We start from the raw sequence: 16761 nt of genomic DNA, 5'->3' as shown, positions 1-16761 counted from the left end.
ACACACACACATACACACAAACACACACACATCTCTCTTTCTCCGTCCATACCTCCATATATATTTACACTCATATATCTCTATTATGTGTAGTCATATATCTACATACTCTTGGCTTTCTGCTGCATTCTATTTTCTCTCTCCCTCTCCTCACAGATGTCAAGCATTGTGCAGTATTTGGGATTCTTTCCAGGAAAGGTCAATAGGAAGATTCACCTTGCACCACCAACCATTCCAGAGAGCTTTTTTAGTACATACCACTAGTCCTTTTGTGTGACAGCAATTGTAGGCATTTGTGTAGTGTTCCTTAAATGCTTTACATTATGTTTTTATTTTTAAGAAGACTGCTGTATTTGTGTTGAAGTTTTATAAATTGTACTTGGAGACTCATTCTGAGACATTGCCAGTGAGAATAGCGATTGGACATGCTATTTCGCTGGTACTAGTCTTAGAGAGTTGCATAGAGTACTGAGAAGGTTAATGACTTAATGCCCAGGTTTACTGTACTTGTCAGAGATGGGACTTGGTCTCACGTCTACCCGGATTCGAGACAGTTCCTATCTACCACGCTGTGTGCTGCTGCCCCGAGTCCCGTTTATTGCCCATTTGGGGCGGTGTTTTTCATCTTCTCCCACCCCCGCCACAGAAAATCAACCCCGGAAAGAACTCTTTAGGCCGCTGAAAAGTCTTGGGTGGTAGGGGATGGGGGTGGAAGTGGAGTAGGGTGGCGGTGAGACAGGAACAAAGGGAGTGGCTTCTTTCCAATTGCGTTCTATTTATATTTCATTTGTTTTCGAGCTGGTTCAGTGGGGAAAGAAGAGAACCATGCCTGGGAACCATCGGTGCTGAGGACTGGGCGGGGCAGGTCGAGGTCGCTGTCCACCGACTCGGTGTTGAATAGGTTCTGAGCCCACTCAGTGCTCCTCCCCCTCTGTTCCTATTTCCTCATCTTCCCTCCCCCTGGAGCGGCGGCGGCAGCGGCAGTAGCAGCGGCAGGAAGCTGAGCCGCGGCCAGGCACTGCAAGGTTGGTCTGGAGCAGCCGAGAGGGCCCTAGCAGCGCGGGCGGGGCCGGGGTGTGGGGTGGCACTGCCGGTGGCGAGGCCCGGATACCGTAGTAAGGGCGGCGGCAGGAGGCACGGGAAGCGGCCAGAGATGTCTGCTAATGCAAGAACCCCGGAGAAGCCGGTGGCTACAGGAGCGGAGGCGGAGGCGGGGTCGGGGCTGGGAACAGTTTCTCCTTGAGTAGCCCAGTTCCGCGGCTGCCCAGGCGGCTGGCGGCTATGGAACCCGACGGTCCCCGGCGTGGCTCGGAGGCTGCGGGTCTCCCGCTACTCCTAGTGCTCCAGTCCCCGGTGCTGCTATTGCTACTGCTGACGATGCTGCTGCCGGGCCCGGAGGCCTCCCCGTTGCGCTACTCTGTGCCGGAAGAGCAGGAGCCGGGCTCGCTGGTAGGAAACTTGGCCAGTGCCTTGGGGCTAGAGCTGCGGCGCCTGGGGCCGGGCTGCCTGCGCATTAACCACCTGGGCGCACCAAGCCCGCGGTACCTGGAGCTGGACTTAGCGAATGGCAAGCTCTTCGTCAACGAGCGCATGGACCGGGAGGCACTTTGCGAGCAGCGGCCCCGCTGCGTGCTGCACTTGGAGGTGTTGGCCCACAGCCCTGTGGCAGTAAGTGCGGTCGAAGTGGAAGTGCTGGACATCAACGACAACTCGCCGCGCTTTCCGCGGTCAGAGTACCAGCTGGAAGTGAGTGAGTCGGTTGCTCCGGGTACGCGCTTCCATATCGAGAGCGCGCAGGACCCGGACGTGGGGACTAACTCTGTGCAGAGCTATCAACTGAGCCCCAACGAGCATTTCGCCTTGGATCTCAAACCCCTTCAGGAGAACAGTAAGGTATTGGAGTTGGTGCTGCGTAAGGGCCTAGACCGAGAGCAGGCCACCTTGCATCGCTTGGTCCTCACTGCAGTGGACGGGGGCACCCCACCACGCTCAGGCACGGCACAGATCTTCGTGAATGTCTTGGACACTAATGACAACTCTCCTGCTTTTGACCAGTCTACTTATCGAGTTCAGCTGAGAGAGAACTCGCCCCCGGGAACCCTGGTGGTGAAGTTAAATGCATCGGACCCAGATGAGGGCTCCAACGGCGAACTGGTTTACTCCTTCAGCAGCTACACTTCTGAAAGGGAGAGACAACTCTTCAGCATCAACTCCGGGACTGGCGAGGTAAGAGTGAGTGGGGCCCTAGACTATGAAGAGGCCTCTTCCTATCAGATCTATGTGCAGGCCACCGATAGAGGTCCCGTACCCATGGCTGGCCACTGCAAGGTTCTGGTGGACATTGTGGATGTGAATGACAATGCCCCTGAGGTGGTGGTCACAGATCTGTATAGCCCAGTGTCTGAGGATGCCATGCCCAACACAGTAGTAGCCTTCATGAGTGTCAATGACCAGGACTCTGGCTCCAACCAGCGGGTGAGCCTCAGCCTCCCACCTTCTCTGCCTTTCCGACTGAATGGGCTTGGGAACTCCTATTCTTTGGAGGTGAGTGGTCCACTAGACAGAGAGCGTGTGGTTGCTTACAACATTACAGTGACAGCAACTGATGCAGGGACTCCTCAGCTTACCTCCCAACAGACTATTCGGGTGGAAATATCTGATATCAATGACAACCCCCCACGATTCCAGGAAGCTTCATACTCAGTCTATGTCCCAGAAAACAATGTCCCAGGGGCACTGCTATGCACCGTTCAAGCCACAGACCTAGATGCCAACCAAAATGCTGAGGTAACCTACTCCCTTTTGGAGAGGGAAATCCAAGGGCTACCAGTCACTTCCTATGTGTCCATAAATGAGGTAACTGGTAACATCTATGCAGTCAGCTCCTTTGATTATGAAAAACTAAGGGAGTTTGATGTGATTGTGGAGGCCCGGGATAAGGGGAGCCCTCCACTGAGCAGTACAGTCACTGCCAACATATATGTAGTGGATGCCAATGACCATGCTCCACAGATCTTGTACCCTACCTCAACCAATTCATCAATGGCCATGGAGATGGTTCCTCGAACAGCTGCTGCTGGCTACTTGGTCACCAAGGTAATAGCCATGGACTCTGACTCAGGACAAAATGCTTGGCTCTTCTACCACTTAGCGCAGGCCTCTGACCCTGACCTTTTCAGAGTGGAGCTCCACACAGGAGAAATAAGGACTACTCGGAAACTGGGTGATGAGAGTATGTCTACTTTCAATTTGACAGTTCTGGTCAGGGACAATGGACAGCCATCCCTGTCTGCCTCAGTGGTTATTACAGTTGCTGTAGTGGACAGGGTTTCAAAAATACTCCCTGACACTAGAAGACATGTTAAGAATACTCGGACCTATTCAGAGATAACACTTTACCTTATAATTGCACTGAGCACAGTTTCATTTATATTCCTTTTGACAATCATTGTTTTGACTATCATCAAGTGCTATCATTACACTGCATATGGCACCTCGTGCTGTGGGGGCTTCTGCGGGGTTCGAGAGAGGTGTCCTGCAGAACTCTACAAGCAAGCTAACAACAACATCGATGCAAGGATCCCACATGGTTTGAAAGTTCAGCCTCATTTCATTGAGGTTCGAGGGAATGGTTCCCTCACTAAGACCTATTGCTATAAGGCCTGTCTAACAGCAGGCTCAGGAAGTGACACATTCATGTTTTACAATACAGGGGCACAGACTGGCCCTGGGCCACATGCAGTGGTGACTGACAGCAGACATCTTACTGGTCAAAGTGGGCAGAGTGCACAGAATCTGATCATTCTTAAAAATGAGTCCACTACTCCCAATGAGGTGAGGTTGTAAGGGTTGTTGCCAAGAATTGTGGCCAGATCCTGGTCCTCAGTTTCATAAATATTATTCATTTTGGAATTCCTGGTAGGCACCTTCTACTAGCCCAAGTTTCCTATTACTGTTGAATCCAGAATCTTTATTTGTCCAGTTCTCTCTCTGTCTCTGTCTCTCAGAGTATTTCTCTGTCTCTTAGAAGGGAATCCTTCTAAGACTGCAATTTTATAAAAGTCTGTTTCTTTACTGCTGCAGACAGTGGTTGATTACTAATTTGTCCACATTTAGTTCTCCTTCCAGCTGTATTAAGATCTATTCCAAAAAAAATCTATTGATAAATAGAGATTTTTAAATTATTAGATACTGATAGTTCTGGCAAAGAAATGAAAAAGGCTTAAAAATTAGTATTACTCTTTATAGTGTTAAAAACATGAAGTAATTTTTTGGCAGCCCAAAGGAGAAATGGTCTATGCTGTGTCATTCACACTAAGAGTTTTCGTGTGAAAGAGACTGTCTGTATTGTGAGCTCTGCAGCTATGGTGTTGGTCTGTACAGACTGGTCTTGTTTATAGATTGGATGTTCATTGAACATTTTCCAATTATATCTTCAGTAATTGAACTAAGTAACAGCTAGTGCAACAGGGGTTCATGGTTTTACTAGAAATCTAGCTCCTGGGTACTAATGTTACATAGAACAATCCTTCTCTGTCATCCCCTGCTAGGGCCTCCTGTCAATCTTAGGTTGGGATGGTTTTTAATATTTTGATATCATACTGAAATGGTTTTTTGTCTTTTCTCTTTTCTTTCTATCTCTGTCCTTGTGTCTTCTTTGATGCTCTGCTACCCCTGGCACCCAGACAAAGTACATTGGAAAGAGATGTCCCAATGACCTGAATTTGGAGTCAGTTTGACCTAGGTTAATTCTCAGCTTTTTCTAATTACTATTTGTGCAACCCTGGAAAGGTGGGCTAGGCCTCAGTTTTCACATTTTGAAAAGGAGGGAGTTGAAGTAGTTTATCTCTAAGACTACTTCTAGCTCTAAATTTATGATGTATGTATTTGAAATTCATTTTATTTTAGGTTAGCAAAACAGAATTGAATTTGACCCCTCCTCTCTCACTTTCTATCCAGGCCTTTTCATTCTATCCCAATTAAAATGGTAGCCCAGGCATAAAGTGGAGAGGTTGTGGTGGGAATGAGGGTGGGAGTGGAAATCAAGTACTGTTTATCTGACGAGGCCAGGGAAATCAGGGTAACTGAAAAGGAAGGTGTAAAGCCAGGTCTAGGTTCAGAGAAAGTATAGAGGGAAAAGGTGTTTTATTATTACCTTCCCTCCCCCAACACCCACCTCTTTTGCCAGGCACTCCACATATAGTATAAGAGGATTTCACTGCATTTACCTTCAGTGCAATAATCTGTGCCCTGTAGCTTTCCTATTCACAGTGATTTAACTCCTGTGGTTTTGCTCAGAAAGAAGCACCAGAGTTTCTTGAAAATCTCCTATAATGTTAGGTGACAATTCTTTTCTTCTACATATGTTCATTTTCTGGATCTAAGGTTGACTGGCAACTGGTAGGAAAGGTATGGAATGTAAATATTTCACCACAAACCAGTGGTTCTTAAACACAGGTCTCTGTTTAAAAAAAAAGATATTTTGTTAACTGTGTTTCAATATCATTGATTTGCTTTTTAACCTGTGTATTTTATTTTATGCATTTGAAAACATTCTGAGAATGGGTTCATAGGGTAAACCCAGACTGTCAAAGGGTCCTGGGACACAAAAAAGGTCAAGAACCTCAGCCCTCAGAGAAGATAAATGCTGGAATGTAGGTTGATTTCAATTTGTATGAAGTATATTATACAAGTGTCCTGAGATTTAGGTAGGAATAAGGCCAGCTGATGCAGTATCATGAAGAATTTTGTAGATGTTGGAAAGTGTGTGCGAATTTGTAAACAGACTCATATAAATATATATGCATATATATATATACATATATATGTATACTCACACATTTAGATGAACTATACTTTGGCTCCTTGATCTTTTCATGGAAATGTATACTTATCCCTCAGGTTTCTGAATATTTTTGATCTTGAATTTCACAGGCAAAAATGCCATCTCATAGATGAGAATTAACTTGCTCTCTCCTGAGTCACAGCCTTCAGTGACACTGCAGAAAGAAGCTCATCATAATTTCCCCCACCTAAATGTCTACTCTGTGGAGACTTCCACTGGGTTGAAGCCATATTGTTGATTGTTTTTATTTATTGTTTTTTTCTCACCCAAGAACAATATGTTCTTAATAATCTTCAGGTAGTTTACATGCAGGCTTATAATAAATCAATGATCAATTTCAAGGCATGTGGTCCCTATGCAGACTGCAGACATTCTGAGAATGGGTTCATAGGGTAAACCCAGACTGTCAAAGGGTCCTGGGATGCAAAAAAGGTCAAGAACCTCAGCCCTCAGAGAAGATAAATGCTGGAATGTAGGTTGATTTCAATTTGTATGGAATATATTATACAAGTGTCCTGAGATTTAGGTAGGAATAAAGCCAGCTTATGCATTATCATGAAAAATTTTGTAGATGTTGGAAAGTGTGTGCGCCCTGTGTCAGTCTGTGCTGAGCAGGAATAGGAGGCATTTTGCAGTTTAAGAAGGCAAGAGGAAGTAAATCAAACACTTCCTAGAATCCCTAAGATCATAGCTTTTGTGAGGAAAGATGTCAGGTTATTAAAAAATGCTTAGCCTGAATGTGGTCACTGCAATCATTTGCTTAACAGATTTGCATGGATTCATTGGAGAATGTTGCATGTGGTGAATGAGCACATTTTCTGTATTAAGCAAGAGGGTTAAAGCTCATCCTATTGGCACGTGGATGCAGTATTATGAAAGGGACAACTCCACTGCTCTCCTTCTTGCCATTTGGAACATGGGCAGTGTGAAATTCAAACAGTTTCTGCCTCATATTGAAATGGGTTGTTCCATGCATAAACCTCAAGTCAATACAAACTCTCACCATAAAATGCTTCCTTATGCATTTTGACCAGGCAGCTGCAGCATTAGGGTTGAAGAGAAATTCCTACCAGAGGCTCTTCAGGAAGTGAAAGGGCCCTAATCCCTGAGTTCTTCAGCTGCTATTAGAGCACCAGCACCATGAATGGGTGTGTCATAGCATGATTGCAGAGAGAAATGAATTCACAAACTCACTTAATTTTTAGAGCAAACTCTTAAAAGTCTTGAAGTTGAAGAATTGTATATTCTTGACAGGATTCTAGCAATTGAAGTCCAGGAAGGGGTTCACACCAAGGACTTAGGCAGATGGGTGGCTTAGTGGATACAATGGTGGACCCAAAGTCAAGAAGGACCCAGTTCAACTCTCTCTTTCTTTTATTAAAACCTTTATCTTCCATCTTAGAATCAATATTGTGTATGGGTTCCAAGGCAGAAAAGCAGTAAGGGTTAGGCAATGGTAGTTAGTGTGACTTGCCCAGGGTCACACAGCTAGAAAGTGTCTGAATTTGAATCCAGGACCTGCTATCTCTAGACTTAACTTTCAATTCATGGAGCTGAGTTCAGATCTTTTCTCAGATACTAGCTGTATAACCCTTTGCAAGTCATTTAACCTCTGTCTGCTTCGAATTCCTCATCTGCAAAATAGGAAGAATAGGGAGCAGCTGGGTAGCTCAGTGGTTTGAGAGCCAGACCTAGAGATGGGAGTTCCTTGGTTCAAATCTGGCCTCAGACACTTCCTAACTGTGTGACCTTGGGCAAGTCAATTAACCCCCACTGCCTAGCCTTTGCTGCTCTTCTGCCTTATTGGTTCTAAGACAGAAGGTAAGGGTTTAAAAATAATTGGAAGAATAATAGCAACTACTTCTCAGGTTTGTTATGAGGGTCAGATGAGATAACAAATAAAATAAGAAAGCAAAACTTAAAGGACTACATAAGTACTACTATTAATTATGATTATTCTTTATATCAGTGAAAAAGATGTGTTATTTTTTGGCACCTTTCATTTGTGGAAATGACTTCAATCTATTACCTAACATGTGAAATGGGAATGAGAGTCTCCCAGTGAATAAGCAAAACTTGGGGAGTAAGTCTGAGAGCTGCACTACCTTTTTTTGGCCAAAAGAGGATTCTTTTGTGCACTGATGGCATGATTTATTCAACATAAATCTACAAATATGGTGGTAAAAGTATCCACTGAAAGGTCATAAGTTTAATTCATCCAGTACAGGAGGACTAATAGAGACTAATAACCACAAGTTGCCTGTCACACCATTGTAAATGAGACCCGATGATGTGGCCTTCATTTGGGCCACTATTAGTACAGACCCTCCTTAAATAGTGAAATGCGTTAATGTTAAGGCAGCTTTCCAAATTGCCTGCTTTGCTTCCTTGGGAGAAGATAATGTTTTAGGTCATGGACTCCATTTTATAGACTAGCAGTGAGGAGCAAAATCAGAACCAGGTACAGGAATTTTGTACTAGGTGGTCTCAAAAATAATCATGGGGCACTTGTGGATGTCATTGAATCTCACTGGGCCTCAGTTTCTCCAATTGTGAAGTGAATAAATTAGTCTAGATTGTGTCAGTGATCCCCTTAAGCCCTAAAATGTTAAACTCATAAATATTATAAAATTATATGAGAAAGTTAAGGAACTGTGGCAGGAAAGGACCTCCTATCCTCAAATGCCACCATTTGGTTTCATAAAAATTACATAGGGAAGGGGCAGCTGGGTAGCTCAGTGGATTGAGAGCCAGGCCTAGAGATGGGAGGTTCTAGGTTCAAATCTGGCCTCAGACACTTCCTAGCTGTGTGACTCTGGGCAAGTCACTTAATCCCTATTGCCTAACCCTTACCACTCTTCTGCCTTAGAACCAATACACAGAACTGATTCTAAGATGAAAGATAAGGGTTTTTAAAAATTACATAGGGACCCTGTGGACAAATAGATCAGGTGGGGTTTATTATTTCTATCTGGTATTTTGCTTCCTTATGATTCAGAGATAATGAGGCCTCCTTTTGGCCATTTACTCCTTTGCTGTACCTTAGAGAAAAAGCAAATTTTCCCTGATTTGCAAATGTAAGAATGTCTTCTAATAGCTCTGATAGAACTTTCTAGGCAATATAGAATTAAGTCCTAACTGCCCAGTCCCTAATTTTGCTTTCCATGCTCATATATTGATTGTGGGGGGAAAATCTGCTTCTATGGTTTGCATGTCACTGACCTCCTCTTCCTTCAGAGAAAGGCATGAGTTATTAAATGGACATCTGGTTTCACTCAGTATACTCCATAAAGACACATTCTGGTGCATTAGCAATTGTCCATTGGTATGGAGACTTCTTGAAAGAGTAACCAAGTTAGGGTTTTGCTTTGGTTGGTCATCATTTTGTTTAGTCACTGATAGAACTCTATGTACATGAGCAACTGAGAATTCATGTGGTCAGTTCCAGAGTTACCACTAAAATTGGTAGAAATTTACCCATGCCTGTCATTAAGTGCCCCCCTCAAACTTCAAGCTTCCTTTAATAAAAATGGGAATTACATATCATATAAATGCATGCATAGCTAACGTACATGCACACTGGCATTTATATAAGTGCTTATATACATGTAATGTATATATGAGTATTTATATCCATCTACAGCATGTGTATACACATGTGTGCACACATATATCCAGGACATAAAATATAAAAACCAAGGCGCTTCTTTCCTGAGGGTTTTAATTTATCGAGCCTGTGAAAACTGTAAGTTTATCTTTAAGGTTTTGAACCTGTGGAAGAAAAAAAAAAAGAACAAAACTCCATGACATTGAAAGGTGAAAAGAAATGTTTCTTTGGGCCAGAAGCAGCAGTTTTGGGCTCTGCAGGGTCAGGGCTCTAGGCTCTTGGGAGGGGAAATGGTTAGCGAGAGGGCAACTGCTGTGCTGGCAGGCTTTGCATCTCACATTAAGCAGACCTAGCAGTTTCCAGTGGGCTCAACTCATTAGATAAATTTTAAAGTCATATTTGCCTGTTAATTTAATTTTTAGTGTCTTGAATAATAGAGATACAATAAGTATCTATAGAGGGATGAATTCCACACAGAATTCTCATATTTATTAATACCTCATTTCAATCAACCAAAAGACCAATCTGTTTTAGCACTATGAGTGCTATGAATAGGGTAAGTTTCATGCATTTTTGGGGTAGACATTTTATAATAAGTTGTTACTTTATGAAATCCGCAAAAGAAATCACCTGGCTCCCACAATTGTCAGTAGAGTCCCATTAGAAAGCAAATAGAAATGCTGTCTATAGTTTGATATTTCAGAATGTCTTTATTGCTTTAATATGAACCTGCATGATGAGGCCATTGTGCATTATTCAGAGTAATTCTGTATATTCTCTGAATGAACTGATATGTGCCAATCAATGGATTTACTTCTCCATCTCAAATAGTTAAAAGCTTTCATGATCTGAGGGATAGATTAGCAAAGAAAAGGAATGTTTGATTTTTTTGGATATTTCACATTTTCTGAGAGAAACCACAATTGAGATCACAATCTCCCCATATTTCAAATGAGTCACCCAGATCAATGTTCTAGAGCAGGGGTTGGCAATGTATGGCTCTTGAGCCATATCTGGCTCTTTTGAGGGCCAGATATAGCTCTTTCTGCAGGAGCCATAAAGTCAATTTTTTTTCAGGCGCTGTTACAGGAGCTCGCACTGTGAGCACCATATGGCTCTCACAAAATTACATTTTAAAAAATGTGGCATTTATAGCTCTCACGGCCAAAAAGGTTGCTGACCCCTGTTCTAGAGCTTTTCATGCTAAGTGATCTGGTGTTGTTCATCTGAAGAAGCATGAATTCCTAGAGCAGGAGACCAGATTTTGTTTTGTTTAAAAAAAATTAAAATTAGTTTTGGAATTAGCAATATAGGACCAGAATAACTAAATTATTCTTCTAGCACAATGTTACCAACCATTTTGAGTACAATGACTCCTTTAAACATAAAATAATATATGGATTCCCGTGTGATAGGTAATTATACTATTAGCGTTCATTGATTGAGTAAATGGACAATGTAGAAATCTACTATGAATTCAGTTTTTTATAAATTTCTCTTATAAGTTCTTGTAGAAGCCAGATGAGTTTGAAAAATAGTAATATATATGGGTGTTTGAGGCATTTCCTTTTTCATCTTACAGAATAATTGAGATGAACCCATTGAAATGACTTTTCAATCCACCAGAAGCACAGTGGGCACAGGTTAGGAGTCAATGGTCCAACTGCTCAGTTGAAAACCTGGCTAAAACTGTTATAAGAAGAATATCACCTGTTGACAAATAACTCTGGAGTTTGATTTCAAGGTTGTAGTTACAGACATTAGAATTGGAAGGTCATAGGTCATCTAGTACAATCCATGTCTGAAATATGACTCCCTGATAGTTGGTTATTCAGCATGTTCTTAAATATTTTTCATGATGTATCAATTAATTTTTATTGTTATTTCCATTTGTTAGGAAGTTTTCACTTATTGAACAACAAAAAATCTTACCTTTCTGTAATTACCACCCATTGTCTCTAGTTTTGACCTGAGTCCAAGCAAAACAAATCTTATTCTTTCAGCTATGAACATACTGTTTGTGCCCCACCAACTTCTCAAAACTTTTCTTCTGGCTGAATATTTTCATGGCTTTCAGATTATTTCTATGTGACATGGTTTGAATCTTCTTATTTAAATTTTCCTCTTCTCTAGTCACCCCAGCTTATGAATGTCTTTCCTAAAATATGGCCCTCAGAAATGGATATAAAATTTCACACACCAACTAAGTCTGGTCTAGGTCTGGGTGAAACCCATGTATTTGCTGTTTTTTTTTCTTTAAATTTCTCAGTTAGTGGGCAAGTTAGTTTCTTTAAAAAGAATTTATTATATACCAACTAGAATTGTGCTTCTTTAGGCTAGCTTACTGCCAGGAGTTCCTTCTTCACTATGATCCCAGAAAGTGAATGAAGATCTGGAGAACAGTTTGTGGCTGATAGATTTTGGGGAAATGTATCTTAAAAGCCACTATAAAATATGGGTCATTGAGTAAGTGTGGTTTGGGGGTAGGCTGAGTCTTCACGTGGGTTTGATATAAACAGGTCTGCTAAAATTGAGTTCTTCAGTAATGGGGTTGATGTCTCCAACCCAAGAAAAAAGTTACAGCAATTTTCATCACAAACGTGGTACCCAATCTTGGAGAAATTGGCAGCATTTACTTAGCAGATGTCAGAATCTTTTTGGAAGGAAAGCTCCCACAGCTGACAAGCTAACACAAGTACTGCTGATGGGGAGGAGTGAGACAAGGATGATAATGATTAATAAGAGGTATTTTGGTCACACTTTCAGATTTTTAAAATGCTTTATAAACATTTTATCCTTAGCTCGCAGTGAGATCACTGACGAAAAATGTAGGGTTCTTTATTTGTTCTGCATGGTACTCAAATGGCAAGCTACATGGGAATTTTAATTGTCATATTTCTAAAATCCACAAAATAAAGATAAGGCCATTTGCAGATTGTAATGGTTCCAGATCTAGTTGGCTGAGAGGACAGATGACATTGGAGGACCTTGGGTGGGGAGACACCAGAGTTATAGCACTAGCTGTGCTGTGAGATGGTAACTGTGGCAGAATTTCTGATTTGCTTTTAGGTTTTCCACTTTCTGTCTAGAGATTGGAATCATTATCTCCCTCCCTGGCAAACCTTACAGATAAATGTTGATGAAATATTTGGAGTCTCTTGAATTTAATCAATATCTTTCTTAACTCTAGGAAAATGAAGTATTTTTATTAATGCCATCTTCTGTTATGATAACTCAGTGCCTATTAATTATGATAAGCTATAGAAAAAGGAGATGCCAAATCCCAAGGTCAATGAGAGCCATACCTGAAGATAACACTTCTATCTTTTTGCCCATGGCTTTGTTATGATCCTATTATTCTGGTTTGTCTATGGCACAGTAAGAGGGCTGGTGATAAAAGGCTGAGCTTGGCTCTCAGTGTTTTCTGAGCTGCTTCTAATCAGCCTGTAATTCTCAAGATAAAACCCTTATATAACCAAATGGTAGTCTTATCCCTTCCACTTAGGATTTCATGTTTACGAAGATGAGAGAAACAAGTCCTTTGTAGGTTGTCCAGCACCAGCCCTTATTAATAAGCGACATTTTCCCTGGAGTTAAACTACTCTCTATTAGATCTTAGCCACCTTTGGAAGTTGTGTCCCTCTCTTTGTAAGATGAAATAGCAATTTAGTGAGGAGTAGCTTAGTGAAGAGGTGAGAGAGAATAGGACTGAGCAAATATTCTTTGATGGGAAGGATTACCAAGCAGAGCAAAGGCAAAGCTCTCCAGTGATCCATTAATGGTTTATGTTTCACTCTTATTGATACTACTTTTTAATCAGCAACTGAGGTTGTACCAGATGCTGATGTTATAACTGAGCACATCAACTCTCTGTGAAACCTGCTGCAGTCTGCAAGGCTAACGGTGGATTGCAGTGTTCTGCAGTCCAGCCAGACTGCAGTGCACTTACTGCCCCTGCCTTCATTGTATCCTGTGGAGGTCTGGTATGGATATGTTTTCATAGAGGGATAGGGAGAGAGAAAACATTTTGGCAGATAGCCATACTGTTTTATAATGATGAATTATAATGAATTCATTCTCAGGTGAAGATTCCCACCTATAGATTCCTTTCAGAGCTATACTTGGCATTTGACCCTTGTGGTCTTAATAACCATGATGGGGCCAGCTTAACTTTCTGCTGAGGGTGTGGTTTGGATAGTGGCTTAGTCTGATAGATGCAAATGAAATAATTTACCAGGTAGCCTCCAAGAGTTTTTTTACTTAAGATGCTAAGAAGTATTCTGGAAAATATTACCCAACTGTTGCTTAGCTAGGAACATGTGATTTTTTTCATATACATTTTTTTTTTGCCAAAGTAACAGAAACATTTCACTTTTGTTTTTGCAGCCAAAGCAACCCAACCCTGACTGGCGTTACTCTGCCTCTCTGAGAGCAGGAATGCACAGGTATGTATTCTCTCTCCCATCTTCAGTTGAAATCTATTCTAATTCTTTACTGTCAAATCGAAAATGTCTGTGTGTGGTCTGGACTACCTCAATTGCCTTGTCAGAGAAATGCAGAAATCTTCTTCCCCTCTTATTCTGACCTATCACCAACATTAAGGTCAAGGCTGGATTTTTATCAAGAGCTAGCTCATGAGAAGGAGCATTATGGAATCTCAAAGCACTCCCTTCCCCTTAGAAGAGCTCCCCTGAGTGAGAAACACATTGCTATAGATTATGAGCAAACTTTAAAAAATGATGCCATTGCCTTCTGATCCTTAGAATCTGTGTATTTCAACCTCCAGTGAATCTTAAGACAAATCTGTAGTGGATTGCCTACCATAGCAATAAATCAAGGTTCATCAGTCTCTCCTTGGGAATGTGGGCGAGAAGAACTTCATAGTCCATTCTCCTAGAGAACAATATTTTTTTAGCCCTCCCTCAACTATGACCTCCCTTTTCCTTTGTTGCTTCACCCTCCCAAGTTGTAATTGCTCTAATGCTCTTAGACCCAGGAACATTATATTATGAATATGATATTTTTCACCCTTTATTTCCATCATAGATGGACCATTGTTGGCTGATAAGTTAATTGCCAGCCTCCTTATCACTACAAGAAGTCATTGTTATTGATAAAATGGAATAAATAAAATGGATACTTCCATATGTTTGCCATCTCTCCAGAAGTACTCAGTAGAAAGCAGGAATACTTTGGGACTGAACTGGGTCAAGAGCCATTGTAGAGTGGATGAGGCCCCAAATTCATCTGGATCAAACTTTATCATGGAACAAGAGCACCTCTTTAGTACCTAAATTAAACATAATTTCATTCTTCCTACTTTGTCTTTTTGGCAGTAATTAATTAGTAGCATTCTCAGAGTAGACCTGCTATCAGTGCAGTGGGAATGTTAAAAATTCATTGAAATTGAAAGTGCTTCCAAACCCAGAAGGCTATGAAATCAATCACTACTGGTTAGGAAAAGACATCATCTTTAAGCAGTCCTTTGTTCTCCCAGATCTATAAAAGTCCCCAAAATACACACTTGACAACATATCCCCCTAAAATGCCTGCTCACTGAGTTTTTAATCAACCAAAATGAGTTTCCTTTTGAAGTGAAAACTAATATTAGTCATTCTACGCATTGTGTGACATTGTCAAATTAATGCAAACATATGTTAGAGTCCATTAAAAAAATTAAATATTTGGGGGGCTCCAATTAATTTGACCTGTTGTGAGCCTCCTTCTTTGGTCAAAAGAAGTTGTGCTTTTTTTCTGACCACAGAGCCAATTAGGGCCAGATTGCAGTCGTAGGCCTAAATGGATGAGGCCAGTATCAGACAGAAAGCTAGAATGCATTCTGAGACTGAAATGAAAAGAAACTTGCTGTGGACTCCAGAACATTGCAGAGCAGAAAGATTTCTCTCTATTTTTCTGGAGGCCCACAGAAATGTTTTCCCACTGTATATAGGTTTGGGTATAGCAATGTAGGAAATGTGCAAAGCCTCCTATGAAATTTCTTTCCTACCACATGGGAAACAAGGAGATCCAAGGTTTTGGCTAGAGGGGCACAGAATGCAAGAAAAATGAACCCAGAATTTATGTAAATATACTGATACCCCAAACTCTATCTTTCCTTCTCAAATAATAAAGCTAAATGTAATCTGACTCAAATTTTAAATTCAAACATATTGCTATGTACTGTAGAGAGTTAAAAAGAAGTCAAAGAAGGATTGTCTTGTGAATTTCCACTGATTCTTTATTGAATTCTATGTTGAATGAGCATTGGAGTTGTGACCTCTAAATGAGGTAGTTTTCAAATGGGTACCTGACCTTCCATCTTGAAAGAATTGTATAGATTATTTTCTGGAAGTTATCCTGGAAAAGAGATGATGGTTTTGAGGTGCAGAATAAGACATGCTTTTTCAGATATGGCTGATGTATTATTTGTTTTAATTAACTAAAATTTTATAAGGCAGGGTTTCTATTTGGGGGTAGGGGAGGCATTTGGGGGGTAATGCAAACGCAGAAAAAAATATCAATGAAATGTTTTTAAAATTCATAGAAGAGAGTAGGAGAAAATTCCAAAGGTGATTCAGATAATCAGGGTAGTTTTGCTAATACTATGTTAAACTTTATATAGAGTTTACCAACTTCATATAAGATCTTCTTTTTGGTGCTTTTTGTAGATCACAATGTTTTGAAGTCTGTTAAATACATACAAAAAAGAATTTTATATTAAGAAATTGTCCTTGGCCAAATATGGCCTTAGCATAATTTTTTTAAAACCTATATTAAGTATAAGTTCCAAGAAAGAAAATTGGTAAGAGCTAGGCAATTGGGGTTAAGTAACTTGCCTAGGGTCATGTAGTTAGAAAGTGTCTGAGGCCAGACCTCAACCTACGACCTCCCATATTTGGGCCTGGCCGTCTATGCACTGAGCCACTTAAATGCCCCCTTACCATAATTTCTTGGAAGGACTTAGCATAAGACAAATTTAGACTTACCATCTTCTAACTAGGCATAGGCATCTAGAGCAAGGGTCCCTGAATATCTTCTAGTTATTCTTGAAGGCTAGTGATATTTGGAGCAAGGAAGAGATGCTGATCTTCTGAGATAGAATAGGGGAAACTGGGAAATGTTTCTAAGTGATTGTAATGGTGAGAGTGAGGAAGGAATCTTGATTTCAGATTTTACAAAAATTTTTTTATTACTTTAGCCATTGAGTCCCAAGAGTATAGTACATTTGAATCTAAACACTTCAGAAAGATCTTTGTCATTCGTTAGCTTTAAAGATATATATAAATTTAAAGATATATATATATATATA

At 41.0% G+C, this 16761-nt stretch overlaps 1 protein-coding gene across 1 annotated transcript in view; it reads left to right on the top strand.

The window, feature by feature from the left end:
• The first annotated feature begins 1281 nt into the window (after nt 1-1281).
• Nucleotides 1282-16761, top strand: part of PCDHAC2 (protocadherin alpha subfamily C, 2) — an 18479-nt gene continuing 2999 nt past the window's right edge. The window contains exons 1-2 of the mRNA XM_044675367.1: nt 1282-3834; nt 13839-13897. Coding sequence (XP_044531302.1) covers nt 1282-3834; nt 13839-13897 — 2612 coding nt within the window. The remainder of the gene's footprint in view (nt 3835-13838; nt 13898-16761) is intronic.

Source organism: Gracilinanus agilis, chromosome 4, assembly GCF_016433145.1.
Source record: "Gracilinanus agilis isolate LMUSP501 chromosome 4, AgileGrace, whole genome shotgun sequence".
NCBI lineage: Eukaryota > Metazoa > Chordata > Mammalia > Didelphimorphia > Didelphidae > Gracilinanus > Gracilinanus agilis.
The sequence above is the reverse complement of the archived record's forward strand: the minus strand, read 5'-3'. Positions and strand labels throughout refer to the sequence as shown.